Source organism: Glycine max, chromosome 13 (assembly GCF_000004515.6).
Source record: "Glycine max cultivar Williams 82 chromosome 13, Glycine_max_v4.0, whole genome shotgun sequence".
NCBI lineage: Eukaryota > Viridiplantae > Streptophyta > Magnoliopsida > Fabales > Fabaceae > Glycine > Glycine max.
In genome coordinates, this window is record NC_038249.2 from 41,932,904 (window position 1) to 41,949,515 (window position 16,612).

Sequence of the window (16,612 nt, forward strand, 5' to 3'; positions counted from 1 at the left end):
CATATATGGGATTCTAAACAGTAAGTTTTAAAAAATCAAATTTTCGTCACTAAATTCAGATTTAGTAATTAAAATATCAACCGCAACTAACTAAATATAAAATAATTATGGTAAATGAAATTTCAATATCTAGAGAATAAAATAATTTAGCAACCATTTTTTTCTCACTAAATATAGATTTAGTATTAAAAATCTTGGTCAATGTAACATCATATCCCAAATGCAAAGTTGATACCAAATTATAGTCTTTTATTTCTAATATAAGTGTTGGAAACAATTCAAATCGCTAACAAAATAATCATATTAGACTTTATAAATAAGGAGCAACCCTCATTCCTTAAACTAGTTTTTAGAATTGAATTAAGCTTCTCACATTATTCATTCATTTTAAGATGGTATGATCACATTTTTACTAATCCTCACTTTGTGGTGACATGCCTGCAATTAGCAACCTCTCATTTTTCTATTGCTTGCTTTTTATAGTCTGCTTTCATTTAGAATAATCAATTCAAACTCAAAATTGGCTATGTTTTCAACTTTTTACTCATCATTAATTAGGAGCTAGGGGGTCGTAGATACTACCTGAACAATTTGTGAAATTCAGGAGCTTGATACATGATATATATTGTCTTGATAATAAGTGTCTTTTGAGTACTACTGTTTAAAAAATAGTAACAGAACTTTTTTAATTAAAATTTTAATTAGAATGTATTAAAAATAATAAACAATACATGTATCGAAAGTGCAAAAGTTTTTTTTATTCAATGGAATCGAACTTAGCTGCTAAATAATAAAAAGGTTTATATTTTAATTTATTTTTTTTCAAAGCAAAAGGAATATTATATTAATATAAAAGGATAGTTATCACAAGGAGTTACAACCATCAGAACATACAAAAGGAGTCCAAATGATAACAAAATCAAAAATTGACCATATTCGTAAAGACATAATAACGATTATAGGAGCAGACTATGCCAAATGCTTAAACGTCCCCTCCTTTGGAACCAGATTGAAACCAAAACAGATGCTTAATTAATCAAGCAGCTTAATGAATAATCAAAAGCTACCATGTTTGCTTTGCACCAAGTTCACGCCTTATACCGAGAATCATTAACAACCCATTTTTAATCCTTTTATTAATATCCTTAAAATATAAGTTAACATTTATCGTATATAATACGAGGTTATGAAATTGGTGTTCGTCTGAAAGCTAAAGGCTAGCTACGCCTTCTAAGGTGGGAGGACGGCCCTATTCATCTTTGTCGGCCGGCGGTGTGTTAGCCACTAGGTTAATGGGCACAATTTAATATCCAAAAATCAACCATAAAGTGAAACCCAATTATATTGTTACTCTTTATTTTTGTTGCACGATTACTTTGATTTTGATTTTTCAGTGTGTGTCATGTGTCCTCAAAGCAATTATAAAATAATAAAACAAACCTTCGATCATGTACATTTCTAATTATGATATCAATCTTCTAGGAGTTTTGAGCTTCAAGTTATTAATTATCCGCAGAGAGTTAAGTTAACCTATCCCAATAGCAAAATTGAAACTCTAACTCTATCAAGTAACAATATACACAGCACAGTGGTAATGGTTGTCATTTACAAACTTTTAATTTACCGGGAGCAGAAATAAGAGTTATGAAATTGATTTAATAGTTGAATAAAAAAATTATAAATTTGAATATATTTTCTTAATAAAAAATTAAATAATTAATAATTATTTTTTATCGATAAAAAAAAAAAAAAACTAATAGGAATAGCTAGGATACATATACAGCACATTCCATTAGCAAAAGGAGTTTGGTTTTACCCTTTATGCTGAGTCGTTGGACGCAGAAAACTACAGAGTGGATTTTTTATTTTATTTTTTGTGAGCAACCACAGGGTGGATGGGAGAAGAAAGAATAAACAAGTGCGGATAATGGATGGCATTATAATGAGCTAAGAGCTACAACTACAACAAGGTTGGAAAAGGGTTTCGTAATTAATCATTATGACTTTAGTTGATTGAGTGAAGGGGGGCCAGTCCAAAATGAAAACTACTACAACACCGTTAAGTACAAGTGTTGCCTAAGAAATAATAAAGCATGAAAAAGTTATATAGTAATAGCAAAATATATTAACAGCACATGCCTAGCAATATGAATTTGGCGGTGCACTTGGCCCGACCACTAGTTATTGCAAACTTCTCTCCTTACTCTTCTTTTCTTTCTCGTAGTTTTCACAAAAGGGGGCTCACTATGGCCAACAATATTACCAATTTGATAACAATATATACTCCTACTTTCTTCATCAATAATTAAGTCAACCGTTTGATTTTTTCTTTTGCAAATTTAATAAAATTATAATTTTAAAGAATAATAAATGTGCATATTTGTTGGAAGGAACTAGGTTAAATACATTAAAAAATTAGGACAGGAACTAATCAGAGAACATTTGGACCAATGGTGGAAAGGGAAAAAATGAGAGGAAAAATTGAAAGCAATTATTGTGAGGGAATTGTATAATAATAGTGTTCGTAATGTAATTTGTATGAATTTTTTCAATATGCTCTTTATTGTTTATTATTGACCAAAATTTATTTATAAAATCATGCAATTTGAAATTCATTAAATGTAAAGTAGGATCCGTAAAATTTCAATGTTTCATGACTTGCAACAAATTTTAATAATACTATCAAAATTTGTGTCCTAAAAAAGTGTTAAAAATATGGTACTACAATTTTTTCATTTTATAAAATCCAGTGTCTTAAAAGGTTTTATTATGTTATAGGAATGCATATGATTTTGGGTTAAAAGTTTAGATACATATATTTTTTGGGGTTAAAAGTATAGATACATATATACATACATATATTCAATGACATTAAATATCAAATTTATAAAATGGTATCTTTAATACTACTGTTTAAAAAACACTTCAACAGTTAGATTTAAGGTTTTTATAACAAAGATTAAGTCTATAAAATTTCATTCAATTTAACAACTAATTCACATTTCATTACATTATTCAAATTTAAAATACAATATATTTTTTAAAATATATAAGTGTATATATATATATATATATATATATATATATATATATATATATATATATATATATATATATATATATATATATATATATATATATATATATACATTTTGATGAATATCTAAATCATCTCAAATTTATTTACATATGATCACTTTTTTCTGAATTTTTATATATGATCACTAAAACACTATTATATAATAATTAAGTCAATAATATGTTGTGTGTATAATCAACTAATCATCTTTAATAGAGATTTTCCTCATAACTAGAGTTGTCAAAATTGGTCTAGCCTAATTAGACTATCAAATTAAAGACAAAAAAATAATCAAGTCAATTTAACCTAACCCAATAGACTACATTAGACCTATAAAATGTTGACTAAAAATGATCAGGTAATTCTTTAACACACCCAAAATTTGGCTTAGTGTATCCCATTTTTGTATTATGGATTCAGCAATTCAATCTGTAATAAAAAAAATGGGGTGCATTAAAGAATTGTCCAATTATCAGGCCTATTTGGCCCAATATTGTTTTTATTATTTTTTTCTTTTGAAATTCATACAAATTTAGACCAAAATATGAGCCAATTTGGTCTAGGCTGAATCAAGATGCTTTCCACACTCGACTCATTGGGTCGAAGCCACCCATTTGACAATCCACAGTCCAACATCGTTGCTCATCGTCCTACCTAGGACTCATGACCCCTACGACATGCGATCTCAACCTCCGAGGCTCTGTGCGCGTGTGGCTCTCCTTCATATCTACATCAATGGCGGCGTCGATCTTGTTGCAAATTTGTTTTTGATTTGGGGGTTTCTGGGTTTGGGGAGGGGGGAGGAAGAGAGACAATGGATGTATTTTTATTGTCATTACAGTGTTGCACCCATCGCTTTGCCATCAATTTTTTTTTTTTTTTGGGTTTGATATTATGTAACAGAATTTTGCTTCCGACGAAGAGACGGAGAAAAATAACATGAAAAAAAAATATTTTTGTTGTTATTTTCCATCTCATTCTTGTATTTTACAACAAAATAGTATTTCTATTTTTTTATTTTATTTTTCACCTCATTTATACAAGGGAAATATGATTTTGTTGACTAAATAAGGGGTGGAAAAAATTACAATAAAAACATGATTATGTTCGTGTTTGCATTGTGTTTATTTATTTTTACCCCATTTAAGCATTCCGATGTATTTTCATCTTGGAATATCACCGAAAGACACTCACGTGGGTAGTGTGAATAGCAACTCTCCCTGTTTATTTGTATTATGAGCAGTACACAATCCAGCCTAGTACAAGTGAAATACATTTAATTTTGGCCCAGTTGGATTCGGCCGTGTGCTTGCAACTTTTAAATCCCAGAGTAAACATCTTCCTTACAAATCCAAAGTGGGGCACGAATATCGAAGCATGACGTATGTTCTAAGATAAATAAATTATAGTAATCTAATCTCTCTTTTGTGGTTATTTTACATTCATATATTATTTTTTTCAGATTAAATTTTGTCTTAATTTATTTGTCCCAAGATCACAAAACTTGATGTGCAAAGAATCAAATTGATAATGAAAACTGAGAACATTAAAACTCTACACGGAATCAGAAAAACGATAATGAACGCCTTGAACAAGCAAAATCATATCTTAATGCGTTGGTATATAAACTATGTATAGAATAAGACCATTCATAATATTAAAAGATCATTTCAAGTGACAGATTCACAAGGAATATCATATCCCGTTGGATAATTAAAAAACTGATTCTGTCACATCCCCACGCACTTATCTTACACAACTATTGCACTATATTGTTTCTTCGGTGACTAAAAATTTTATAATAAGCTTCAAGATAGTATTATGCTATGCTGTGGAATTAATCTTTTCCAAAAGCCATGGCCTCTGTTTGCAAATCAGATTGTGTGAAGGACTCACATCGTCCCCTTAGGCCAACCTTCGTAAACCGCCACAAGTGGCCAGAATCCGAGGTAGAGTTTGTGAAGACGGTGAATTCTAACATTCATGCGAAGCCAAAAGGAGCAGTTGATAGCTTCTCGTGTAGGCAAATGTACTTGAGGAGTTACAAATTCTCAAGGGAGAAAGTGGGTGTGAGAGAGAAGACCCTCAAGTGTTTCAATAAACTGAAGGAGAGGGTCGTTTGTGTCAGAAATAAATTGAATTTGAAGAGTAAGTATAAGGTTCTGGTGAGGGCCAAGGATGTCACTTTTGCTGCGTTTTCAATCTTTCAGAGTTTTCTACCCTGCTCTGCCAAGGTCGATGTGCTTCATGATTTCTAATCCAATCTCACTTGCTTTTTAATTTTTATCTTCTGCTGCTTTATACTGTACCATGTAGTATGTGCCCTTTTTCTTTTCTGAAAAAATAAAATGAAACAGGAGGCAATGTTAAAGATATGGTTTATGAAAATTTCGAGAAAAATTACAGCAATATTTTGTCAATTTCTTTCAGCGGCAGATTAATATTACATCTCTTATCACATGTAATTATGCGTGTGAACTTCAATAAAAATGAAGATTAAATTATAATTTTAATTCTTCTAATTATCTGAAAAAAATTAAATAAGTGAAAAATAAAAATTACACTCATAATCATTTATTTATAAATAAGATAATAAACCTTTAACACATTTACTTTATTTATATAATTATATTAATATTATTTTTTATATATTATTAGTTAAAAATTATTAATTTTTTCAAATTATCAAAATTTATAAATTAAAAAATAATTAATATAAAAATATTTTTTTTTAATTTTATTTTATATCACGTGATGTTGCAAGTTATTATAGATTATTTTTACTCTGATTATTTACGTAAAACTAAAATTATTTATTTATTTATTTAATATTTTTAATATATATTTTTTGATAATTTTAAAAAATTAATAATTTTTTTACTAATGATATATAGAAAATAATGTTATTATAATTAATTAAACAAAACAAGTGCTTATTATTGTATTTATGAATAATTTTGCATAAATAATTAGAGTAAAAATAATTTGTACATTAAAATTAATTTTAAAAAATTATGAAAATAATTTACATATTAATTTATGATATTTAATTATAAATTAGTAAAATAAAAATATATAAGCTTCTCAAAATAAACATATAGATCATATAAATAAAATTAAAACGATTTATATGTTAAATATTTTAAAATTTATAAATTTTGATAATTTGAAAAAATCAATAACTTTTCATTAATGATAACATAAAATAATAATATTAACATAATTAACTAAACAAAGCAAGTCTCTTAATTATTTATTGCTTTGTATATAAAAAAAGATTTAGAGTTCAATTTCTATTAAAATACTTTTTATTTTTAATTTTATTTAATTTTTTTTACTATGTCAGCAACTTATATAAATTTTACTTCAATACCAATATAAGTTAATAGATTTAAAAAGTCAAAATTAAAATTATTTATTCTAAAAAAATATAAAAACTGAATGTCTTAATTTAAAATAATTTTAAAATAGAAGACTATCATGAATTTAAAATTATAAAAAAAAAATACAATTTAACTTAAAAATTACTACTCTACTGGCCTCTATAAGTTTTGTGTGTGTATGAATTATATTTTTATTGGCGGAACCGTGGAAGAGTCTGTAAATGTATCTGTGAGCTATAAGCTATAACTTATAGTCTTATACAATCAAATCAAGGATAGGCTTCTAAGTTCTAACTATTCATTGATTTCAGTGATAAAAAAAATATTCATTGATTTTTTTATTATTTTATTCAAATAGAGTTGAAATGTCTAAAATGTCATTTATACTATTTTGGACATTTTTTCTCCTTTTTTTTTTTTATAAAACTTTCTTGTAAAAGGCCAATTTCATTTCTTTATAACCGGTTGAATATTTGTACAATATCTAAAAATAATTACTATTTTATTTGTATGAGATTTTTAAAAAAATATTATCATTTTTAAACAATATTCATACACTATAATTTGTGAATCATTTTTTCAATGAACTCAAAAGAAAGGATATAATTTTTATCCACGTCGAATGCACAACATTATTTAGTTTTAATAGACTATTTAAATTATTTATTAATTCCTGAAGTTGAAGAGTGTCTTACTAATGGCATAAATTTTAACCATAAAAAATATTTATGTCTCGGAGATAAAAATTATATAAGAAATTATCAATAATTAGAAGAAGTGAATGTCTCTTGCACAAAGATAAAAAAAATATTAAGATTTAGAGCTAAATTATTTAAATCACATGGTAATAATAAAAAATTTACTGAAAAGGACGTTAATAGTTATAACTTATAATAGCATAACTTACATAAGTGTGAAAATATATCAAATCGACATGAACATTTATCAAGAAAATATATTAATATCTAAAAATAGCAATTAGCATCTATATCTATGACATTACAACAAAGAAAGAGCTAGCAAGAACAACTTTTCTATTCAACAAAATAGTAAGAAATTTTCTTCATTTTAGTAGTTCATACAGATGATATTAACGGGTTGTTATAAAATAGTATTGTACATAATATTTATATGTATATATATATATATATATATATATATATATATATATATATATTTAAAATTAAAATTTTATATTTAAACATTTAAATATAAAGATTAAATAACCATTTTACGTTAAAATAAATATAATTTAAAATTTTAAGATTAACAATTTTGTTAAAATATATTAAAGCATGCCAATATTTTATTAATATAAATTGATTATTTGTATGTGTAGTACTTCCATGCCTCTGGGATTGGATGGGAAGGGAAGGATGATTTCCCTTAATGCACGTGTAGTGGTTATCTTTAGCTAATAATAAAATAACTCTTTATTTTTTAAACAATAATTGAAGTATTTTCTCATTACATGTATTCAAAATAATCCTCTTATTGAATGATCTATAAAAAAAAAAAAAATCTTCCGTTCAATAAAAAATAGGTATCAATCGTTACTTTTTATTTATTTAATATTGGATTATTTTTTAAAATGTTTAATGTCTTACTTTTTATTATAATTTTATGAATTTTTATTTCCAAATATAAATGTAAAATTTTCAATTAATTTAGAAAAACAATTTAATCTTAAAAAGCGAAATTATTTAATAAGTTTTTAAAAATGGTTGTATTTCGATTAGGGGTGGGAATAGGCTAGGCCGGCCTACAGGGGCCTACGACCTGGCCTACATAAAGCCTCACCTGACCTGATCTATTTAATTAAAAGGCTAGGCTCAGGCTTTTTAAAAAGCCTATTAAATTAAATAGGCCAGGCTTATGCTTATTAAAAAGCCTTATAAGCCTGATAGTCGGCCTATATATATATATATATATATTATTTTTTGGGTACAATTAATATTATTTTTTAAAAAAACTAGCAAAATTCATTCCTATAATTAAGTAAAATTTTAATTACAAGGTGTGAGTTTCTTTATATTTCTCATTATTTTTATTAGTTTTCTTATTTCTGTTAACAGTTCTTTTTTCTATTCCTATTAGGTTTCCTTTATTCTAGAGCAAATAAAAATCATATCCTATCATATCGTACATTCTTATACAAAAATCATATCCTATTACGTTACTATACAAAAATCATATCCTATCATATCCTATTACGTTTATATACAAAAACCATATCCTATCTTATAGTGGATATGGAGGAGCTAATGATGAAATGACGTTACTATTAAGTTTAATGGTAGATATTTTATGCACCGTTTAAATAGAATGGAGATGTAGGCTTTATTTTTTTATTGTAATAATTAATACGTTGGTTTGATAGACTTGGATGATACTACCTCAAGTATGAGGTTTTCTTTTGTTTTAGATTATTTTATATCATTTGGTGATTTCTGTTTATATTATTAATATATTTTTAGGACCACCAACTAAATTAACGTTAGATTAAAAATTAAGGCAAATTATATATTAAGGCCTTGTTTAGCCTATTATAGAAGGTGTGTTATTTAAATAGGCTACCAGGCCAAGCTAGGCTTTTAAAAAGGTCAGGCCGAGCCAAAATAAAAGCCTTTGATAGGTTATAGGTCAGGCTCAGGCCTCTTAAAGCCTGGCCTGGTCTATTCCCACCCCTAATTCCGATTATGATTTTGTGTATATTGCATGAACCTTTCGTCACTAGATCAATCCTAATCCGTTAGGCACGGAAGTTTTCATCAAAATTAACAAAATAATAATAATTTATTTTTATTCGTAAAAGAAAATTCTTTGTAAAATATGATAATAAATAAATGGTTTTGTATGTATCGTTAAACATGTCATTTTTAAATAGATATATTAATGTGATAATTTCTTATTCATTATGACCACAATTAATATATTTTTTTTACGATGATCCAATTAATTAAGAATCTCAAAAACAGACAAATAAAAGAATACAAAACTGAAATTTGGCTCATTTCATGTTACCAAAATTTTAGTTTAGACGGAAGAGATATAATACACCTATATTTTTTTGTGTTTATCTCTCTCAATTACTATGTAATAAATGACAGGCAAGGAAGAAATAAACGTGCAAAATATTGTTGTATAACTTGTTTTATGAATTACATTTCTCTAAATAAAAATAAACCAAATGATAAATTCAAACAATAATCGCAACACCAATAGGTTATCGATCATATATTAATAGAGAGAGGAAAACAATTATTCAATTGGATTCTAAGAAATTACATTGCAACTTGAACATCTTCTCTCTAATATACCAAAAGCCAATTCTGATTATTTTTTTGGATAAATTAGCACATCATTGTCTGATAAGGAATTTGTGCAAATTATATACTTACAAAAAAGCATATTGCATCATGCTAAAACTCTCTCACAATAGTGGTCGTATTTGCTTCATTATTTTAGTTACTTAATATTTTATTTTTAAATTAATTTTTAAAATTAAATAAAAATATTTGATAAACAAATTTACTTTATTTATTTACAATATTTGTATCAATAAGTTATTGGTCTAGATGAAACTAGATCTGATATCCTTAAATAAGGTATTGTATTTGAACTTTGTAAACAAAAAAAATAATTAAAAGAAAAGATCTTGTTAAAGCTAGTTGATTATGTTTTTGAACAGAGATTAAATACTGATAAAATAAATAAATTCTTCGCACCACCAACAAGGCAACAAATAATGCTTTAATTATTATTATTTTTAATATTTTAATAAATTTTTTGTTTTCCCATTCACAATCTAAAAAACTCTTACCATTTATTTCTTAATTATTACTATTTGTTCATGTATTATTTCCTTGTCTCTTGATAGGTTTGTAAATAAGAGTATAATTCAAAAATAATAATTAATAATAAGCTAAACTTTTAGAATGAGGAACAAAAGTTTTCTTCTTAAATGATACATAAAAAGATGATTATAGACTAAATGTATAAAACTGATACCCACAGTTATTTATTTATGACAATATTACTATTTAAATTATTTTAAAAATTAATAAATTTATCACCATAAATTATGATTAGATGATTGTATAAAATATAGACATTAGAGTCTTACTTAAATTCCAAAACATGTTGTCATTTCTCACAATATAAGTATGCCCCATTGTTATGTATAGACAACCAATATCTAGGTGCTTAATTAATCATCTGGAAAGTTTTGTTTTAGTAATTGAATGGCAAGTTCTCAAGAGAAGCGAATAATGGTGTTAGCCATGGATGCACATGAGCATAGCAACTATGCCTTGGAGTGGACCCTAGACCATTTCTTCACCCCTTTTGGTGCAAATGCTCCTTTCAATCTTGTTATCGTCAATGCCAAACCCTCTCCTCCCCCGGCTGTCAGTATGGCAGGACCTGGTAATTTCTTTTTTTTTTATAGATAACGTTAGTTGTTTTCAATTTGTTAGACTGTCAATGAAAAAGATTTGAACCCATAATCTTTTTTTTTTCTTTAGTCATCAAGTCAATTTTAACTCCTTGTAATTTTGTCTTTGTTAGGGAAACACATTTGTGTATATAAAGGTAAGGTACTAATTAAATTTGTTGGTGAAATAACAGGAGCCCTAGGATCTGAAATTTTTCCAGCCGTACAGGTGCAGCTGAAAGCGAATGCTGAACAAATTGCAGAAAAGGCAAAGCAATTTTGTGCCAGTAAATCGGTATTTCTCTTATACTTTATTTATTCAAACACTGTGTAATTATGTGGTGTGGTTACTTAATTAAGAAGTTTAGTATCATACCCTTTTCAATTTGTTGTTTTAAAATTTTGGTTTACAAGTTGCAGGTTCTTGAGGTGCTAGTGGAAGTGGTCGAAGGTGATGCTAGGAACGTGTTGTGTGATGCTGTAGACAGACACCGTGCATCTGTATTGGTTTTGGGTAGCCACGGCTACGGAGCTATCAAAAGGTACCTATTAATTAACTATACATTAATTTCTCATATAATAATAATAGTTAGAAGTAAACTCTTTATTTAATTAGACGTAAATTATGTTTTTATTTTCTATACTTTCGTTCAATCTTATTTTTCGTCTTCAAATTTTCACAACATATAATTTAATTTTTGAACTTAAAAAAAAATATGATTTTTACAACATAATGCATGTTCTGCAGGAAAGTCGTTCTTGTTCTATATTGCCTGATATAAAAGTTTGAAGACTAAAAATAAAATTTAATAAAATATAAAAACTAAAAACATATTTTATTTATTTAATTAATATATTTCCAAAATTCCCAAGTCCTTTCTAATTAATTACTATAGAGAAAATATATAGCATTTTTTTGTTATCTTTTTGTTGAATGTTATCCAATTAATTTTAAACTATCTATTAGTTAACATAACGCCATGATTATTCACAAACTAGTCAATACTATTGCAGAGCAGTTTTAGGAAGTGTGAGTGACCATTGTGCTCGTCATGCTCATTGTTCGGTGATGATTGTGAAGAGGCCCAAGTTCAAATATTAAGTCGCTCCCTGCCTTCCTACTGTACTTGATGATTATAAATGCATATAAAGTTTATATTTGAATTTCATAATTCGTATCCTATGCTTTGAGATGAACATTTTGACAAAATTTACTATATTTTGTATAATTACCTACGAAGTACGAACAATAAGTTATTACTCTAATGTTGTGAATCATTTGTTATTTATATGACACGACATTAATGCATACAAGTAAATTTTAAATTATACAAGGTATGGCTAAGACGTACCATACAAAATTAACATGAGAAACACAATTTTTAAAATAAAATAAGGTAACAAATTGCAACAACGTCATTTATCTATTTCAATCGTATCGATAACTTAATATAAAAAATGTAAAAATAAAAAGAAGATGCATAATTTAAAAATACAAGGTAAAAAATATTAAAAAAAACAGTTGAGAAATATTCGATAAATATTAATATGATAATTATTTTGAACTATCAGTATTTCTTAATTCTAACGCTACTATTTTTTTTTCAAATATGAATTGGCTCGTGTATGAAGTCATTTATTTATATTTAACTTATACTTTTATCGAATACTTTAAAATTTCATGAATTTATCCATTCTCACATGGTTTTTAATTTTTATGTTCTGCTGCTTTATACTGTTTACTACGTGCCAGCCTTGCTGATCTATGTTTTTTACTATGTGCCTTTTTCCTCCTTTTTCTTTTTTTCTGAAAAAAAAAAAAACAGGAAGGAATGTTAAAGATATGGTTTATGGAAATTTGAGCAAAATTACAGCAATGTTTTGTCAATTGCTTTCAGCGGCAGATGAATATTACAACTGTTTTTTAGGGGAATAAAATTATATTATATCACACATAAGAAAAGGTTTAATATAAGAAGGACTATGATAAAAAAAAAAAAATTGTTGACAAGTGAAAAAATCTAAATTTTCTTATTAAAGAATGAGCAACTAGATTGGCTTGCCCACTTACAAATTGAATATGAATGTTTTGCAAAGATCGACCTGCTGTTATTACCTATAATTATGCCTGAGAACTTGAATAAAAATTACTATGAGCTTTGGTACGTGTTGTGTGTGTCTATGAATTATTATTTTTATTGGTGGAAGTGCCTCTAAATGTGTCTGTAACATACAAGTATATTTGCCTTTTCCAACGCCGACGAGGTAAAAGAGAAATTAGTCTTATAACGTAATAGTGTATGATTAGTTGATATTGATTTTATTCAAAATGAAAAATAGTTATGTATATTACACAAAAAATAGTTAAGAATGGATCTTAAAAGAAAACAAAATTAAGAATGGACTATTCTAACATTTCGTAATTACGTACATATATCTGATAGAAATTAAGAATTTTTTGTAACAATAGAAAATATAATTATGTTTAATAGACATATATATACGGCTATTGTAAAAAAATTATACTATTAATTAATTAAAAATTATTCTAAAAAATAATTATTATAAAAACTAACAAATTTATCATATATTAGCATTTGTAATTCGACAATAATATAAAAAGTTTTATACTTTTTTATATAAAGTAAAAAAAAAAAGCTTTTATACAATTATACTCATCACACATGTATTGTTTATTTTTTTAATATATTTTTTATTCTTTATAATTATACTTTTGTGTAGTAAAAATATATGTGGGTCAATTGTGCAATGCGGCCTTGAAAACGATATGACGGAAATGTGGATTTATTACCGTCGTGACATTAATCCAATTGATGCGTGGTAAGATTAGGAATATAGTAGCCATTGGAATTAACGTTCTTAAAGCCGGCGGATGCACGTGGTGACAAGTTGGGTAAAAATATTTAAGATAAATTAGTAATTACTTACTATATTTCAAATGATAAATATTTATTTAATAAAAATGGAGTAAAAGAAATTTAACAAATAAATATGTTTAATATATAATCCTTCTTAAATTATACTAAATGTTGAAGGTGTTAGACTGTTAGTGCACATTAATTATATAAGTGACAATGATTTATGATGAAACGACCGTTTTTTTTTTTTTAGACTGAGAGATAATCAAGCGTTAGAGATTCACAAGACAAATGACAAATTGATCAATCTAATTCAGGATGAACTATGTAATTAACTCTCCATAACATATGCTAATAAGAATCAATCAAATGACAAATTGTTTACTAGTATATATGTTGCTAGTGGCCTTGGTAGTAGGTGAAAAGGGAGTTAGAAGTCAGTGGGGGCAGAGGTGGACCTAAATTGGGTTTTAGCATTCTTATGGATTCATCCTTCTAGTCGTGGAATTTCTCATTTCCACTAATGACCCCCCCAAAATGAAAAAGAAGTGCATTTTTCATGATAGGGATGGGCACCAGCTCTGGAGAGAAGATGCCAACAAAACACCATATTTTCAATTTATATTTTGGTTTTGATCATGGGTTTGTGAGTTCTATACTTTTGTTGCATCTTCTAATGGCAAAACCTGTCATAATACTCATCGTGACAATTACTTGTATGACAGTTGCAACTTAAGAAATTTCTGGGTTACACACTTAATCTATTACCTCAATCACATGTTCCTTTATGAAAATTACCAGGCTTCTTTTGCAATTCGATGAACTTATCATCTGATTTAGGAATGAATCATACTAGTGAACACTAGATGCATTTTTATTTCAAAATTATCAATTATTAAGTTCACGGGTCATTTTATCATTCATTTTTTGTGTGAGACATTTTTAAAAATCCTTATAAACCATGCTTTATCTTATTATTATATTTCTTTTTTTTTATAAAATTTATATATAAAATGGTGAAGACAACATTGTAGATTTGTTTGAATTGTAAAAACATTTTTATAAACAATTATAAAAGTGATACCTTTTTTAAAATCTATTTTCATTTTAAAAATTATATTATAAATGAAAAAAAAAGATAACAAAATTGTTACCACAACTTTTGGTATAAACATTTAAAATAAAAATAACCTAATATTTTTGAAATTATTTGTAAAAAATAAAATAAAAACAAATTATTTTCTCAAATTAACCAAGTCTTTATAGATTTCACTACTCCTATACAAATATTTAAAAATAAAAGAGTCTTTCTATTATTTTTATTGATTCCTACACAAATATTTAAGAATATAAAGCAAAGTAAAAATGAGGTGACTGGAATAGGTGCCATTGAGGTACTTTTCAAAGGAATGAAGTGATTAGACGCAATTTGTAAGGGTGGGGCACTTTTCAATTTTGCTATAGTGCGTGCCATTGAGGTACTCCCTCTGTGTTATCTTGTTGCATCAGACTTGGCATCCCTTGTGCTAAAGTCTGTTTTATAATATTTTCTTATTCTTGTTTGCCTCTTCAAAAACAAACTCATAGGAAAATGCTATATCTTACCGAAAGAAAAGTTTCAACTGCAAAAGAAATTGATGCTTATAATATCAATGAAAGAGGTTAAAACTATGCAGTATGCATGCCCACATTATTTGTAAATGCTGGCAAAAACAAATTAAGGGACTTTGCCAATGCACAAAGATTTAAACCGCGCTTGTATTAACAGAAAATACGTATTAACAACAAATAGACGAAATAAATGACTGAAAATATGAAAAACCATGCAGCTTGTATTAACAGCAAATACATCAGAAATCAAGTGAGGAAATAAATGACTGAATATATGATAAACCATGTAGCTTGTATTAACAGCAAGTACATCAGAAATAGAGTGGAGGAAATAAATGACCGAGAATATAACAAACCATGCAACTCGTATTAACACCAAATGCACAGTAACAAATGCAAATACATGTGCCGTATTATTTCAGAGAAACTCCATGCCCGCCAGTTGCCTAAAAGGCTAAAACCCACTCCTACAATACCCTCTCTGGTCACAAATAAGTATAAGAGATATAAAACCAAAACATCTAACCCAACTCTATATGGCAGTTTAATCAGAGAACTTTGCCACACTTGCTGATTCAGGTATTTCTCCAGCTGATAAGGTACACCTGGGTGGTTGCATAACTTACACTGGTTTTTCAAGATAGTTCAATTCGAACTCGAGAAGCCAGAGTTTTAACAAGTAGATGCTCTGATTACCAATTAAGCAAACATATATGTTTCATTAACTCAAATCTTTCTTTACAAATCTATGATATGAAGTTTCTAATCTTCCAAGTCGTGGCGGAGAGCTAGTGATCAGAAGAAAAACAACAAAAATTATAACAGAAGAGTACTGTCACACAGAATTTATAAGATAGGATATCCAGAACCATCTATCTACCCTCAGACTTCACCAACTGTGAGAACACCCTACTCATAGAAACACCAGACAGATCATCGAGGCCTGAGCCTGCAAATTGTGTAACCGAAGCACTTGCATCCTGGTTGAAATTGTTGACCTGAGGAGAGAGTTCACCAATCATATTGGTGCTGTTTTCTTCAGGGTCGCCTTGAACCACTGCCTCTTGAAGTTGGAGAGCATACTCCAAATTCCACAAGACATCTCCCATAGAAGGCCTGTCCACACCATAGTCAGCCAAGCATTTCTCAGCAGTTTCTCCAAACTTCCTCAGAGAATCTGGTCTGATTTTGCCTGCAAGTGTTTGATCTATGATTTGCTCCAACT

General features: G+C 27.5%; 3 protein-coding genes across 4 annotated transcripts in view; 2 read left to right on the forward strand and 1 right to left on the reverse strand.

The window, feature by feature from the left end:
• The first annotated feature begins 4,777 nt into the window (after positions 1–4,777).
• On the forward strand, positions 4,778–5,488 carry LOC100775327 (uncharacterized). Its single transcript, XM_003543444.5, has one exon. The coding sequence runs from the start codon at positions 4,936–4,938 to the stop codon at positions 5,335–5,337; it is 402 nt and encodes a 133-aa protein (XP_003543492.1). The 5' UTR covers positions 4,778–4,935; the 3' UTR covers positions 5,338–5,488.
• A 5,100-nt stretch (positions 5,489–10,588) lies between these two features.
• LOC100527376 (uncharacterized) lies at positions 10,589–12,170 on the forward strand. 2 transcript variants are annotated; one of them, XM_014765167.3, is made up of 4 exons: positions 10,589–10,890; positions 11,092–11,192; positions 11,318–11,439; positions 11,917–12,163. In XM_014765167.3, the coding sequence occupies exons 1-4, from the start codon at positions 10,707–10,709 to the stop codon at positions 11,933–11,935; spliced, it is 426 nt and encodes a 141-aa protein (XP_014620653.1). In that variant the 5' UTR covers positions 10,589–10,706; the 3' UTR covers positions 11,936–12,163.
• A 3,565-nt stretch (positions 12,171–15,735) lies between these two features.
• Positions 15,736–16,612, reverse strand: part of LOC100778698 (receptor-like protein kinase HERK 1) — a 3,381-nt gene continuing 2,504 nt past the window's right edge. The window contains exon 2 of the mRNA XM_014766300.2: positions 15,736–16,610. Within this exon, the coding sequence (XP_014621786.1) occupies positions 16,260–16,610 (351 nt within the window). The 3' untranslated portion in view covers positions 15,736–16,259. The remainder of the gene's footprint in view (positions 16,611–16,612) is intronic.

Coding starts and splice junctions, on each gene's coding strand:
- LOC100775327 (XM_003543444.5), top strand. CDS start 4,936: ATGGCCTCTGTTTGCAAATCAGATTGTGTGAAGGACTCACATCGTCCC.
- LOC100527376 (XM_014765167.3), top strand. CDS start 10,707: ATGGCAAGTTCTCAAGAGAAGCGAATAATGGTGTTAGCCATGGATGCA. Junction 10,891..11,091: donor TGTCAGTATGGCAGGACCTG/GTAATTTCTTTT, acceptor GTGAAATAACAG/GAGCCCTAGGATCTGAAATT. Junction 11,193..11,317: donor AATTTTGTGCCAGTAAATCG/GTATTTCTCTTA, acceptor TACAAGTTGCAG/GTTCTTGAGGTGCTAGTGGA.